Raw genomic sequence first — 16,544 nt, forward strand, 5'->3', positions numbered from 1 at the left:
TCAGAAAACTTCATATCTGGCTGCACAATTACCCCAGGTCTTTTTCATTTCATTCTCCTCTACTCTTAGTGTAGTAACTCCCAGTTGGTACGTTATTCTGGGGTTACTGCTACCTGTATGCAGTACTTTACATTTGTCAATATTAAACTTCAGTTGCCCCCTCTCAGCCCATCTACATAACCTTTCTAGATCATGTTGCAGTAGCATTACCATCCTTACTGTCATTAACATTTCTACCAACCTTCACATCATCTGCAAACTTGGACATTAAGCCTGAGATACCTTCATCAATATCACTGATAAATACAGAAAAGAACAATGGGCCCAACACTGACCCCTGGAGAACTCCACTAATAACATTAGTCCATGAAGAGCAGTGTCCATTGATTACCACTCAACCGCCCTTTTATTCATTGTAGCAACTTGTCCTTAATGCCATACTGCTCCAATTTGTACAGTAGTCTTCCATGTGCAACAGTATCAAAAGCTTTCCTGAAATTCAAGCATATGATATAAAAATTAATCTTTGCTCCAGTTCCTTTGTAACTACATCATAGTATTCATTAAAATTTGTCAGACAAGACCATCCCTTAACAAACCCATGCTGTGTCTGAACTATAATTGCAGTCTTGTCTAGATGATCCTGCATTGCTTCTTTAACCAGCGACTCCATTATTTTCCCTGGAACAGAAGTTAAATTAATAGGTCTGTAATTACTCATATCACCTTTCGATCCCCCTTTGTGAATTGGGGATACATTTGCACATCTCCAGTCCGTGGGGAGCTCCCCTGAGTCCAAGGAAGCTTCTATAATTATGGCTAAGTGTTTGCTGCCTCCTTTATTATAACTGAATAGATCCCATCCACCTCAGGTGCCGTATGTTTAACTTCAAGTTCTCCTCCACTTTGCTCTCAGTTATTACAAAGTCATTAAGCATTCTGTTACAGTTTAATACACTGCTGGCATTTCCCTCCCTGAATAACTTTTATGTGTAAATGTTGGTACAAAATACTCGTTCAGTTTGTTAGCTACTTGAGCAGGATCATCAACAGTTGAACCATCGATATCAAGTGGACCAATCTGATTCATCCCCTTCCTTCTAGAGTTTACGTAAGTAAAGAAGTCTTTACTTTTTTTTTTTTTCTTTCCATCCTTTGCCAAAGATTTCTCGTAATCTGCCTTTGCTTGCCTAATCTCCTTTGTGACTTGATTGCAGACTGGTTTATATCTATCATAGGCTTCTGTATTGTGATAATTTATATGCTTCCAGTGAATTTTTTTTTCTCTGTCACGAGTCTCATTAGTTCATCTGACCTCCAATTAGGTCTGAGCCTTGACCAGTATTTCTTAGTTAGGGTGGATGTGGACATGTGCATATGTAAATAGCTGCTCCTAGAACATCAGTTCAACTCGGCCTCTTAGGAAGCTAAGAGGCAGAGAAGAATAGTACCACTATAAAAGTACTCTCTGTGAAGAATAGTACTAATATAAAAGGGCCAGAAAAATGATTAGTGTAGGTTTGTGTGTGTGTGTGTGTGTTCTGTTCTGGCCACTTGGCTACCCAGAAGCATCAGTCTTTTGGAGAGGTGATTCTGAGTACTTGTCCACACCACAGGAAGGTGGGCCAGTCCATGTAAAGCACGGACCATCTCAAAAGAGACTCGGCAACACCTAGTGTTGCCAGAAGGTGGGCCAGGATCCTCTGGGACCCCATTCCAGAGGGGAAAAAACCACTCATGGTGCTGGATATGGAAAATAAAATGTAAAAGAAATGAATAAAAATGAAATAATAAAATGGAAGAAAATAAGAGTAAAAAAATAAAAGAAATGGATAAAAAATAAATAAAAAGATAAATAAAAAATAAATAAATAAAAACACACACACACACACACACACAAAAAATTTATTTTGTCTGGGAGCCTAATCCAGAGGAACAATTATACTTCTTGATGATTTGATTTGGGTTTACACATTCAACAGTTATCAACAGGGCTGTTGTGCTGTATCCTGTTGAAATCTGACGATACTGAATGCCTTCACAGAAATAAGCCTAGAGTGAAAGCCTGATGAATCTGATATGACTCCGAGCTTTGAAGCAGAAACAACTTCTGTCCTGGTTGAAAATTAGTAACTGCATGAAGAGGAAGTCTAAGATCATACGGGGAAGCAATGAAACAAGATGTGATCCCAACTCTCTGGTGATCCACAAGAACAGAGGTTTGGTTGAGATAAATTGAACCTAAAAAGGCTCTGGTTCATCAATCCAATAGGTAAGATCTGCAAATATCCATGCAGAACCACAATTGAACATGTTTATCCAGGAGAAATGAGACTTCTGGTATAAATTTTCTTGTTATTGTGCCAATGGGAGCTGTATCCCATCGGGACTGCCAGATATTAACTAACTTGTTCTACAGTCTCCTTTCTCTTTTAGTATCATCTTGAAGGTTGATGGTTATTCCCAAAAATTCAGTCTCAATCTGTTTTTTCAGTCTGTATAAAATCCTCTGTAAATAACTTGCAAGTCTAAAGGTAATGTTCCGGTCAGTACCTGCAGAACATGCGTCAAGACCATCCTGTACGCCTTAACTATAGATGCAAGATGCGAAGAGACATGTTTAGATGAAGTGATTGAGCTGTGCCCTGTGAAATCACACACCAGCAGCATACGTGACCAGGTGAAGGAAAACTGCATTGTAATAAAAAAATTAATTTTCAGTTTATACTCCGGCACGACAACCAAGTCAGTAGAGTTTACAATAAATTGTCAATACAAATATTTATTGTATTTAGTAGTTACGGGCTTGAACCCCGGTACACTCAAGGAACGCGTGCTATGCACTCTCGCTCCTGACCACTGGGCTACGTCAGGCCTATAGATTCGTGAAGTTTTTCTAGAGAGACTAACAATTGCTACGTATTTTAGATGATAAGTTTGTCAAGTGAGGAATAAAATTGAGACTGGAATCAATTGCCTTTCCTAGAAGCTTGTTCTCTTTAACTATGAGCAGACTAATATTCTTGTTCTTGACAAACGGAGTACAAGAGATATCCAACTTTGAGCCAAGAATCATCATCTTTGTTTTTGACAAGCTGATTTTAAACTTATTGGTAACAGTCCAATCGTTAAGATCCCGGAGGACAAAATTTGCAGTAGTTTCAAGAGCGGCACTAGAGTTACCACAATGGTAACAAAATGGTGAGGTCGTTCACATACGGTATTATTTTGGTGTTATTGAAAGATCGGCTGATCCACTGCTGCAGTTCCATGTAAAAGGACCCAATATACAGCTGTGTGGGCACCCTATAGATACTGATCTTACTAGTTGGCTATGTTTTGCCTCGACTATTATAGTTCTATTGGCAAAGTAATTATGGATTGAAAAGTAAAGGTGGTTGGAACACCTAGCTGATAGCTCGATGATGCTCTCCCACCAAAGGGAGTCGAAGTCGATGAAAACAGCCAGGGTATGTTTATGTACTGAGTTTTGAACTGAAGAGACAAAGTCCACAAGAGCATCCTCGCAGGAATATCCGGGACAAAGCCCATATAGCCTCCTTGAAATCAGATCCTGTTATACCAGTAGGTTATTCAATCTAATGGCCATTAGTCACTCTAGCAATTTATCTAAATTGGCCAGCAGAGCAATCAGCCTGTACAATCTAGAAGCTCCAGAAAGCTTATCCAGCTTTCTGATCAACTTAACGAGTGACCTTCTAAATTTCCGGAAAAGTTTCTTCCTGAAGGCATCTGTTGAATAAGTTAAGAAGAACATCAGGTTTTAATTTCGCTACTCGATTAATAAAAATGTTTTCTACAAGATCTAGTCCTGGTTATTCTGTACATTAACTTTTTTGAGAGACAGACTGAAGTTCATCCACTATAAAAGGTTCGGTGGTAATTGATGGCACATAAAATTCATTATCTGATTGAATTTTAGAACGAACAGCAAAGTCTGTGGTAGGACCATCCAATGGAAAAAGAGTATCTAAGATCACATTTGCCGAATCATGCCAGTTCAGTGTTTCCACATAGTCAGCCACAATAAGCCAAAGATTTTAGAATCAAAGGTCATTCCTCTAAAAATCTTGAATAGAAAACCTCAAGGGTTAGCATTTCCAGAGGTGTGCACTAAATTCGTCCACATTTCATGCTTTTCAGAGGCAATGGTCTTCACTTAGCTTTTCCTCAATGAAGAATACTGCTGGCAAAAATGATTAATGTCATCTTTGGGGCCAATCTCTATGGCTTTGGTAATACCCACAGGCTCGATGAACTTGTCTTCTCAACTGGGATAACTCCTGCATCCACCATGAACATGTCTTCTGATTAACCCTCTTTTTTTCTACAAGATTTATTTATATGACGCTTTTATTATAACATTTTGAATATAGTTCACTAGATGAAAATGGGTGAGGTTACAAAAGAAGCAAGTTTCTGTTCCGTCAGTGTCCAGAACAGTGGAAGAGTTATAAGCATTCCAGTTAGTGTTTCTGATGGAAAATCTTATTAATTCAAGCTGTAAGAAAGTGCATGAAGATGGAACAGCAGAATCAGGGGAAAGCACATAATTAGCATTAGTTGACATATATGATGCAAGAAAGCAAGCTTATGCAGCATCAGCAAAAAAAAAAAAAAAAAAACCCTTTCCATTTCAACCATCCGGTCACTCCAAAAAGTTTGTCTAGTTCAGCCTTAAATTTATTTAAGCTATTACCTTCCACAACAACAGATGGAAGTCTGTTCCAGCAATCAACTACCCCTGGCTAAAGGCAAACTTTAACCAGTGGGGTGTTGATTGCTGGAACAGACTTCTGCACATCTATTCTACAACTGTCTTTCCTCAGTTTGAATCTATGCCCCCTCATGTTCTTAATCTGAGCAAGCCGAGGAATCCCATCAGCATTGAGCCTGCTCGAACAATTCAAGGCCTTATACACCTCAATCAGATCACCTCACAGGTGCATAATCTCCAAACACTGCAATTTGCAGAACTTAAGCCTTTCTTTGTAAGAGCAACCCTTTGTTCCTCTTACCAATCTTGGTGCCCTTCTCTGTAATTGTTCTAGCAACTCTACACCCTTCCTAAAATGAGGCCTTCAGACCTGTACGCAGTACTCATTGTGTGCCCTGACCGTTGCCTTATAAGGGTATAATTACCTCCTTATCCCTACTAGCAAAATTCCTATATATCATTGAAAAGATTCCTTGAGCTGCTTTGACATCCTGTCTGCACTGCTCAAAGAACTTCATATCTGACTGAACAATTATCACCAAGTCATTTTCATTCTCTGCTTCCTAGAAATGCTGCACAGTTGGTAAGTTTCTCTTGAGTTCCTGCAACCCATATGTAGTACTTTGCATTTGTCAATGTTAAACTTCAGTTGCCACTTCTCATCCCATCTGCTTAACTTTTCTAGATCCTGTTGCAGTAGCATACTATCTTTACTGTCATTAACAACCCTGCCAATCTTTGTATCATCGGCAAACTTGGACATTAAGCCTGATATATACCTTCATCAATATCATTGATAAATACACAAAACAACAATGCTCCCAGCATCAAACCCTGGGCAACTCCACTAATAACATTTGTCCACGAAGAGCAGTGTCCATCGATTACCACTCTCTGTCGTCTCCCACCCAACCATCCCTTTATCCATTGTAGCAACTTACCCTTAATGCCATATCCTCCAATTTGTTCAGCAGTCTTCCATGTGCAACAGTATCAAAAGCTTTTCTGAAATCCAAGTATATGATATCAAAATTATTTTTGGCATTCAGTTCTTTTGTGACCACATCTTAGTATCCAATCAGATTGGTCAGACAAGACCTCCCTTTAACAAATCCATACTGTGTCTTAACTATTACTGCAATCTTGTCTAGATGATCCTGAAATGCTTCTTTAACCAGTGAATCCATTATTTTTCCCGGAACACAAGTTAAACTAACAGGTCAGTAGTTACTTGTGTCTTCCTTTGATCATCCTTTGTGGATTGGGGTCACATTTGCACATCTCCAGTCCATGGGGACCTCCCTGAGTCCAAGGAAGCTCTCATAATTATGGCTAAGGGTTTGCTTACTTCCTTTGCTGCCTCCTTTAATATAACTGGATAGATCCCATCCACCACAGGTGCTTTTTTTTTTTGGCACTCCCCTCATTGAATAACTCCTCATGTGTAAATGTAGACGCAAAATACTCATTCAGTTTATCAGCTACCTGAGCATGATTATCAATAGTCAAACCCATCTATGTTAAGTGGTCCAATCTGATTCATCCCTTACCTTCTAGAGTTTACATAAGTAAAGAACTCTTTGCTGTTTTTCTTTGCATCCTTTGCCTAGGATTTCTCATAATCTGCCATAGGCTTCTGTGTCACCTGATACTTCATATGCATCCCATACACTTTTTTACTCTGCCACGAGCTTCATTATATATATATATAATCTTTATTGTATACAAACGTGGTATATACAATAGACTCTTCACAGCAGCAATGCCAGGGGTTTTACATTGGATGGTGGATAGTAATAGCCTTGGGAAGACGGGCCCCACATCGAAGTTTGGGCTCATCCCCCAGAGCCAACAATAAAATAGAATCAGTGTCAGATTATTTACAGGATATTATGCTTTTCACAATATTTACAATGAAATAATAAAGATATTCAGATTTACATTATGTTATATTGATATTTATATTCATAAAGATATTCTTGACTTTATTTACAACATATTCATAAAGACATCGTGCTTTGAACATTATTTACAATATATTGGGCATTATTATTCTGCCCTTATCAATGTGCACTTTGCCTGGCCAAGGTCAGGCTCTTAAGGATCTGTTTTCGGTACCTCTGATCCTTCACAAACCTACAGAGGTCGTTGTCAATTGAAAGGATTGTGGGGAGCATCTCCCTGGGGAGAAAGCGGTCACTGAGTGCTAGTCTGTTATAGTGAGCTCTGAGCGTGGGAGCTGACCTCAGTCCGGGTAGAGGGATCCTCCAGCCACACAGTTCACAGATGCTTGGCTCCGAGACCATTCCGGTTGTCATCTTGACAGTGACAACAAGGTGTTTTTCAAATACAAGATCTGGAAGTCGGGCAAAGTGAAGTGACGTCGCCATCGCAGTTGTCCTTTGCTGGAGTGGACGACGATGTTTTTGCATGATCCAACGAAGGAGCCAGTATTCGGCTGAGTACACGCGCTTGATGTTGGTAGGGGCCGCGGACCCCCAAATTTCTGAGGCATACAGTACGACGGAGTATACTGAGGTGTATATGTACCGACGAGTCACATCCAGATCCCTAACGTGGAGCAGTTGTTGTTTTGTGGTCCAGCGCATTTGACAGAATTTTGCTATGAGCTTGTCAATGTGGGGGTTGAAGCTCAGTTTACAGTCGAAGACAGACTCCCAAGTCTGTATGCATTAGTTCATCTGACATCCATTTAGGCCTAAACCTTGAACATTATTTCTTAATTGGAATGAAAAGCCTAGTAGCCTCCAAAATTAAGTCCCTGAAGGCTTTCCATTTAGAATTCAACATAGATAACATCACCCGTTGATTCCACTGTACACAATTTAAAAACTTTCTGAGACCCCTGTAGTCACCTTTGCAAAAACAATAGCCCTTCCTTTAGCCTTGATGGTAGTTACATCTTTAAGTAATTCCCACATCAGTACATTGTGACTGATGCAGATAAAGGAAGCACTGTCACCCAGTGCTTCCTTTATCTGCAAATTCTTAATGCATGAATAATCAGATCAGGAGTATTACTCCTGATTGCCTCTCGAACATGTTCTGTAGAAAACAGTCATCCAATAAATCCACAAAAGTCTTGCTAGTGTACGAGTGACCAATCCACAAGTTCCAGTCAATACCTGGAAAGTTAAAATCCCCCATTATAAGACATTCTGATTTACTGGCCCACTCTGTTTCTCTGCATAATTGCTCACTATACTCGTCAGGTTTGTTAGGCCTATAACACACACCTACTCTCATTTTTCCTTTCCCAGTGTTTGTCACATCAAACAGACTCAACATTGCATTGTCCACCAACATCAATTGGATGCGCTTCCTTAGATTTTGTGTTTCTTAACTAACAACATAACCCCCTCCTCCCTCCCTTCCTGTCCTGTCTATCCTTTCTGTACACATTGCACTCCCCTAATTCCAATTCTGCACTGCTTATATCTGTGTGACACCACGTCTCTGATATCCCAACAATATTTGCCTTTGATGTCTTGACTAGCACTTCAAGCTCATCAAATTTATTAACTATACTCCTAACATGCACCTGTTTCTACTCTTAGTTACCCTAACACAGCCCATGTGTTTATTTGTTCCACTGTGACTCCCAGCAGTCCTGGAAATTTCCATTGTCTTGCCTTCCATGCTGCTACTCATTCTAATAGAAGCAGTGCAAGAATCACTTTTGCCTCTGCCTGCGGCCACTGTTAACCTTTTAATCTGTTTACCCCCAAGCTAGCATATACTTATGACTAACATGAAACCATCCCTGTAATCATACTTTTAGTAATGACCACTCTTATACCATGTGAATAATATTAATCAATAATATTATATCAAATTTATTAACACTTTAACTTTTGTATAGAACAGACCATTAATCTTTGTTACAAATACATAATAAACTAAAAAAATCGCACTATTCAAGTGGTATAAGAGTGATCGTTACTAAAAGAATAATTCACTACGTAACATCATTCCCCAACTAAAAGAATAATTCACTACGTAACATCATTCCCCAACTATATTGCATCCCTGTAATGTTGACCTTCAACTACCGTAACAGAAATGACTTGCAATGACTTGTCTTGATCATCTGCTGTCATTCCAAAATAGGCTTCATATGCATTGAAACTTTGTGCATCAACAAACACTGACATATCAGAACAAGTTTGGAGATAGTTGCCTTCACTTGGTAGCTATAGCAAACTGAAAAAAAAAAAAATATATATATATATATATATATACATTGTGAAACAAAAAACTTGTTTTTATTTATTTATTTATTATTATATATATATATATAATATATATTTATAAATAAATAAATAAAAACAAGTTTTTTGTTTCACAATGTTATTGACTTTAGTGAATCCCTAAAGAGGATCTGGCCGACCGGGCTAGCCAGGTAGGTAAATTGCCTGCCTGGTAACCCAAAGGTCGCGAGTTCGATTCTCGCCTTGGGCTTGGATCACAGTAAAATGCAAAAACTTTGGGATGTGCAATATGGCCATAGAAGCTGATGCGCCAACAACTAAAAAAAAAAAAAAAAAAAAAAGGATCTGAATTTCTTTCTGAAAATAGATTGTTTTCAATTAATTCAGCCTGCTTTTGCTCAGTTCCCCACTCAAGATACAATGAATTAAAAAAAAAAAAAAAAAATCTAAAATAAATATGGATTCATATTATTTGTATATGTCTTTCACCAAAAATAAAATTTATTATTGTTTTATTGATTCTCACTGCTTCTTGCACTAATTCAGAAAAAGTGTTTCTAATTTTGAGAGAAAGAGCAGAATGCAATTCAGATCATCTATGTTAAATAAAATATTAAATATTTTTGACTTAAAATGAAATGCAGAAAGTTATATTTTAAAGACTACTGTAAGTTTCAAGTGTAAATTTCACATTAGGACAGTAGGTAAAGAAATAATCTTGTGCTTTGTATGTGCATTCAATATTTGGTTTTGTTAGTAGCATTAATCGGTTATTTTGGCCTTTTTACAAATGTTAATGTTATTATTTACACTTTTTTTTTTTCCCCCCTTCTGGTGCTTAAAACAAGGTCTTGTATTAAAATATGGTTATAACTGACAAAAATAAAATTAATTTATTTCTTAGCATATGTGAAAAATCAAATTATTTATTTTAAAATATTGTTTATGCATTTCATAATGATGTATAATTTTATCATTGCATCATGGAATATATTAATTGCTTATTATTGTTATTTAAAAGAAATTTCATAGAACGCTGTTATAGTTCATTTTGGCTGAAAGCTGTCTGCATTAAAAGTTTTCTAGATTCAGACTTCTTAAAGTTGGGATATGAAGACTTGTTTATCATCAACTGGGTTTAATATATGTGCATACTGTATACAATGCATAATGTATTGGATATTGTTTGCAGTATATTTAAACAAATTGAGTGGAATGATGATGATTTTAATTCGATAAATATGGGATTATTGAAATATGCATAATATTATTCTTTTTCTTTTTTCTTAAAAGAAGTGCCATTCCTCTGAGGAAGATGTTGATATACCTGAGAAAGAGGAATACCCTGATGGTAATGTATGTAATTTATCTATTTTTGTATTTGTCTATGAGATCTCCCAATTCCTGCTAATGTGGTGAATTAATTAAATTAAGAACTTCAAGATTAAATTTCAAAACCAGTGTATTAACGTGTAAAATACATTAAAAATGAGAGATAATCATCTTCAAACCATGTTACTTCCATAGTTTGTTTGTTTAGATATCACTGCAATATATATATATATATATATATATATATTTTATTTAATTGTTATCAGACAGGACACTTAGAATAGAAAAATAACTGTCTTTTGTAATTGGTAAAAGTTTAAAAAAAAATCTGTTTATACTCTAAACTGTCTTATAGGGTTAGCAGAGTTTACAAGGTAGAGAATACAAGTACATTACCATATTTAGCAGTCATGTGTGCTCAAACATATGCATTACTGTACTCTTACATTGACCATTCTGCTGTGTCTTCTTTTAAGCAGATACAAGCTAACTACATCTAACAGAAAATTATGTATATACAGTTGAATCTCATTAATACAAAGTTCGAGGGACCAAAATTTTCACTTTTTTGTAGTAATGAGGTCCCCCAAAAGAATCAATTTTACTTTTTTTTTTTTTTTTTCCCCACATACTATATATCTAACAATAAGTAATAATATCAAAAATTAATAAAAAATATAAATTAATTTAAATGAATAAAATATTAAAAACAAAAGCCCTCTCTAACAATACAGTAATAGGAATAACACACTTTTTAAAGATTTTATTGTATTTGTAAGATAAACTAAGAAAAGTAATTAATGGAAATGAAATGAGAATGTTGTACAGTATATATTTTGATATATACAATATTTTAGTATCACAGTAAAAAGAATTAATCTTAATATTATAAAAGGAGACACAAACCATTTAACTTTTTGATAAATTAATCTAAGAAAGAGTCCAATGTTCTTTGCACAGTTTTTGTCCTATATGCATTTTTAACTACAGCACAGACATTATTAAATGCAACAGTTGTTTCTTTATCAATGTTACTGCATGCCAACACATTCTCTATTATGCTCAATGCATTTTGGGCATTTTTTTTTTTTTTTTAGATGGCAGTGAGTTTGCACATGTATGTGCTTCTTCACTTTCACTTTTGTTGGTAACAAAAACATCATTTTGCTTTATCCTCAGCAGCTCTACTTGTGTTGCATTGCTGTGGTAGAAACTTCATCCACTTTCACAAACTTTTCATATTCACCAACAAAATCCATATGCTCCTTCAAATTCCCCCATTCCTCAATGTTGCTATCACATTTATCTGCTGTACTAGGTTTTTCGATGATATTCTCTTCGAAGCCACTCTTTCTGAAGCAGTTGATTATTATACTTAATGCAGTACTGTCCCAAGTAATAAAAAGATTACAAATAACATCCAAGACATTCCAATTTGGCTGCAAATTGTTTCCTCCTCCTACATTGCAGATCAAGTACATTATCAGGCAGGCTCTATATGCTCTCAGGAGGTTATAAATAATGCCTTGATCTAGTGGCTGCATAAAACTAATGGTAATGGGAGGTAAAAACAACAGCTGCATATTTATCCACTTAAGTGTCTTAGCAGAACTTGCTGTACAACAATCCAGAATCATCAAAATGTTATATTTTTCTGAAGCCATTCTTCTGTTCACTTTTGATAACCAAGGAAAAAATTTTGACTGTAAGCCAAGTGCTTCTATTGGCCTCATTACCATAGGAAAGTTGGTTAACTTCTTAAAACATCTTGGCTTGGAAAACTTACCAGTCACAAATGGGCATAGTTTTGTACTGCCATCTGAATTGCAGCATAACAGAACAGAGAGTCTCTTTTTACTTAATTTTCCACCGTGACAAGACTCTCCTCAAACAACAAATGTTTTCTTTGGCAGCAAAATATAAAATAAACCTGTGTCGTCAAGATTAAAAATATCCTTTGCCTCATATTTTTCAAGAATGTATGGTAGAGAACACAACCAGTCTGTAGCCCTTTCTTGGTTGACAAATCTAGGCTCGCCGTAAACATTTCGCAAAACCAAGTTATTCCTGTTTTTAAACATTTGGAGCCAGACACTGCTGCATTTGCCTTTCCTTGCAAAATCAGACTTTGTTGGCAAATTAGATGCATGCATTTGTTGGTACCACTCAAAGTTTTGTTTCAAGTTCCTCGTGTTTTGAACCATAAATTCATTTCCTGTTTTTTATTGCTGCTATAGTATCGTGTACTTCAAATTTTTTTTTTTTTTTTTTGGTTTTTCAGTATTGTAGATAAAGTAGGTAAAGGGTTGTTGTATTCCTTTGCAATGTCTGTTTTGCTTCGTTCCATCCTATCAGCCTCTTGTATAATTTTCAGTTTCATTTCCAGGCTTAATTCCTTCCATTTACATTTTGTTGCCATAACACTGCTAGATGAGGTTTAATATAAACAAACTTTAAATTAATTTAAAGACAATTTTTAAGCAAAGACAGTAGCTCAGATAAAATGGCACAAAAATAGATTATACTGTAGCGAAAGACTCTTTGAACTGGTGTAACAATGAACTGGCGTAGCAATTGCAACTTACCTTTTCCCATGCAGAGCGAGGGAGTAAACAACTTAGAAAAACTGTTTTTATTCTTTTGTTAATTTAACATCTCATCTTTCATAATGCACTTAAGTTGTAGCTACTATAAACTGGTTTTTTTTACAAAAAAGTAAATTCTAACAAGTCATTGCCATCCTTTGGGAAGCAGGGAACTGGGTGGCCAGAAGCAATAATAGGGCAGTAATTGGGCAACTGTACCAAGGTTTGTATTAAACATAAAATAGCAATATTTATTTCTTTGGGGGTGAAAACAAACTTTTTGTAATACATATTAACCAAATTTTGTAATAAACAAATATACAAAGAAAAACCTAACCTTTAACAGGGGATTGGTCTGTGCTTCATATAAATGAGTACTTTATAAACAGAGTTTGTATTAACGAGATTTTACTGTAAAATGCAGACTGAAATGTGCTGGATTCTTTGCCAAGTTTGTTTAAAAATTATGTAAAGCTTGGGCTATTAATTTTCTTGTATTACAAGTTTGAGAAAGCTAAATTTGAGAGCTCCATTATCATCCTTTTAAGATTGTTTGGAAGTGGTTGATATTCTACAAGTTAGGGTATTTGTATGTGTTTTTAGACTTGAAATTGAATTCCAGAATGAATTAGATATTTAAAAATGGAGACAGGCCACTTAACTGGAACTATTGTAACAATTTTATGGAATGCCCAGTAAACTAATAATTTGCTACTCTTAATCAGTGCATTGTTTTTTATTCGTATACAGGCATACCTCGATTAACGAATACGATGCGTTCCACGAAATTACTTCGTTTCAGAGGTAAAAATACTATGGCCAGAATAGGGATACGTTCCTACATAAAGAAAATGAAAAGGTTTTTTTCGAACAAAGATAAGTTTTATTAAATAAACAGTCAACTTTTTTCTTTTTTTTTTTTTTTTTTTTTTTTATGAAAACCCCAAACACGAAAGGTATTAAAACCTATAGTACTTAATACCATGCATGGGTTAAAGGAAAAGTATGTGGGGAGGGGGATGCCGGAAACTTTGCTCTAGAGACTAAACATGGGTTTCACCACTTCAAGCCTCCAATAAGCAAAGTAGTGGTATTTCACCGGTTGATGAAAGTCATCTACCACCTACATACAAAGTGAAATCACATTTTAAAATATGAGTCTAAAGTTGATTGTTTATGCTTTTTTTCTCTTTCATTTAACAATTGCCTATACAGAGTTATTGCATTTAACACTGATCGCTTAACAATAACACTTCTTCCTAAATCAGGATCATTTTCATTAAAAAAATTTAAAACGTTTTCAATGTCATTTAAGCACCTTTTTAAATCTTTGGTTGTTAACACTTTTTCGGTAGGAACTTCTTTAACTTTGTCTTCATTATCTTTGTCTTCGTTGCTAACAAGGTTTTCTAAATCTTCCACTGAAAAACTATCATCTTCTGCATTCGATAAATTTCTAACATCCTCTTCATCAACATTTTCGAAACCTATTCATTTAGCCAACTGGATAACTTAATTTCTAATTTCTTGGATGTTATTTTCTTCTTCTAGTACAACTTCTGGCCATATTTTGTGCCAAACTCCATTTAAGCATTTCTTAGTGCCTTCTTTCCAAGAACTACCAATGTTTTCAGTTGCATTTTTAATGGTGTAGTTTTTCCAAAAAGTTTTAACTGTCATTTCCTCTTTATCATCTAGTTCGGTTAAATTGCTTAATGTTCGACGCAGATAATAAGCTTTAAATGATGCTATTACTCCCTGATCCAATGGTTGAATCAAGAAAGTTGTGTTTGCTGGAAGAAACACAACTTTGACAGTAATGCATGTGTCCAACGTGTTAAGATCAGTAGGATGTCCCCGAACATTGTCTAACAACAAAAGAGCTTTTTCTTCAAAGTTGTTTTTTTTGACAATACCATTTTACTTCAGGACAAAAGTGGTTAACAAACCAATCAGTAAATAACTCCTTGGTAACTCCACGCTATTTGTTTTCCATATTACAGGTAAATTCATTTTTATGTTACCTTTTAACGCCCTCGGATTTTCTGAATGGTAAACTAATAACAATTTTAATTTATAATCGCCAGAGGCATTTGATCCAAAGAGTAACGTTAAACGGTCTTTGGCTGCTTTGAACCCAGCACTGATTTTTCTTCAATAGGAATGAAGTTTTTTGTTGGTAGCCATTTCCAGAACAAACTGCTTTCGTCAACATTGAACACCAAATTTGGTGGAAAATTTTCACGTTCAGTTATTTCCTTTAGTTTTTCTGGAAACTTATTTGGAGCTTCAACATCTGCACTTGCAGTGTCTCCTGTTAATTTTACACTATGAATCCTGGCCTGTTTTTTTAAATTTCTGGAACCAACCACGAGAAGCCCCAAAAGTTTCCGTAATTTCTTCAGTTTGTTTAGATTTCAGGTGATTAAACAAAAATAATGCTTTTTCTTGAATTACCATTTGACTTAAAGGCATATGACAATGTGACATATCATCTATCCACAAACTTAACATTTTCTCCATTTTTTTCTAAAATTTAGAATTAATTTTGCCGCTGTAACATCTGTACAATTCTGAGCAGACTGTTTTATTTTTTCTGATTGACTTAGTATGGTTGTTAAAGTTGATTGCACTAATCCTGAAGAATGTGCCACATCGGATTTTCTTTTGCCACTTTCAACACTTCGTACGATATTTAGTTTAGTTTCCAAAGAAATTGCTTTTCTTTTCTTTTCTTTGATTCTGACATTTTAACTAAAACAAAAATATTTCTGTTAAAATTTACAAAATCTACGTTATGTAATGCTATCAAAGAACCTATGTCAATTATTGCAATGCGCCACACTGAAACAACGTCAATTGTGTAAACGAAATGGAGGACAGTTAAAAATCATGATCTGGCATACCAAGAAAACTGACAGATACGGATCGCTGCAGTTCACTACACTGAAACACCCTATGAAGTGTAAACAAATACTAATTAGGTGAATGATGCACAAAACTGTTATAACAGACACATCCACGGCTTGAGAGTACATAACGAGTCGCCGTCAGTCACCAATCGGATGATTGTCAGGCGTTGGCCTTAAATTGGAATATTTTTTTATGTTAAATGGGGCTTGAAATTGTGGACTTCGTTATATTCGAGCTTCATTATCAGAGGTATGACTGTATAATCATGAACCTAGTCATTCCTGTGACTAATCATCCATCATAACTCCACACTGGTTCTTCCGCTGATGCTTTTAATGTCAAAATAAGTTATTGAAACTATTCAAATTAATGGAACTTTTTTTTTTTAACAAATGACTACGTTAAGCCTTGCAAGTAATAAAATTGAATTTTGAGTGAATTTTATTACAACTGAAAGAGTAAATCAGTAATAATTAAACTAATGGGAAACAAATTTCCAAATAATATAAAAAAAATCCCTGTTTGCATGTAAATTGCAAGAATCATATATTTTTTTTAATCAAGCTTCACATTAGGTTCTCCACATAAAACCCTTAGATCATCATTTGACATCTAAAAGACCACTTTTTTTTTTTTTTTTTTTAATATTATTTTAACAGGGGGAAATAAAATCAGTTCCTGTCGGGTACCTTTTCCCACCAATGCTCTCTGTAAATAATGATATAGTATTTTTTTTTTTTTTTT

The 16,544-nt window shown here is 35.5% G+C and overlaps 1 protein-coding gene across 2 annotated transcripts in view; it reads left to right on the forward strand.

Moving 5' to 3' along the window:
* Positions 1 to 16,544, forward strand: part of Wdr37 (WD repeat domain 37) — a 224,605-nt gene that overhangs the window by 147,943 nt on the left and 60,118 nt on the right. Inside the window, exons 7-8 of one of the 2 annotated variants that reach the window (XM_090389396.1) lie at positions 3,096 to 3,113; positions 10,264 to 10,321. In XM_090389396.1, coding sequence (XP_090245522.1) covers positions 3,096 to 3,113; positions 10,264 to 10,321 — 76 coding nt within the window. The remainder of the gene's footprint in view (positions 1 to 3,095; positions 3,114 to 10,263; positions 10,322 to 16,544) is intronic. The other variant, XM_090389395.1, reaches the window with a different exon arrangement.

This window comes from Mastigoproctus giganteus, unplaced genomic scaffold (assembly GCF_048544385.1).
Source record: "Mastigoproctus giganteus isolate SK-2022 unplaced genomic scaffold, ASM4854438v1 scaffold_15, whole genome shotgun sequence".
Taxonomy (NCBI): domain Eukaryota; kingdom Metazoa; phylum Arthropoda; class Arachnida; order Uropygi; family Thelyphonidae; genus Mastigoproctus; species Mastigoproctus giganteus.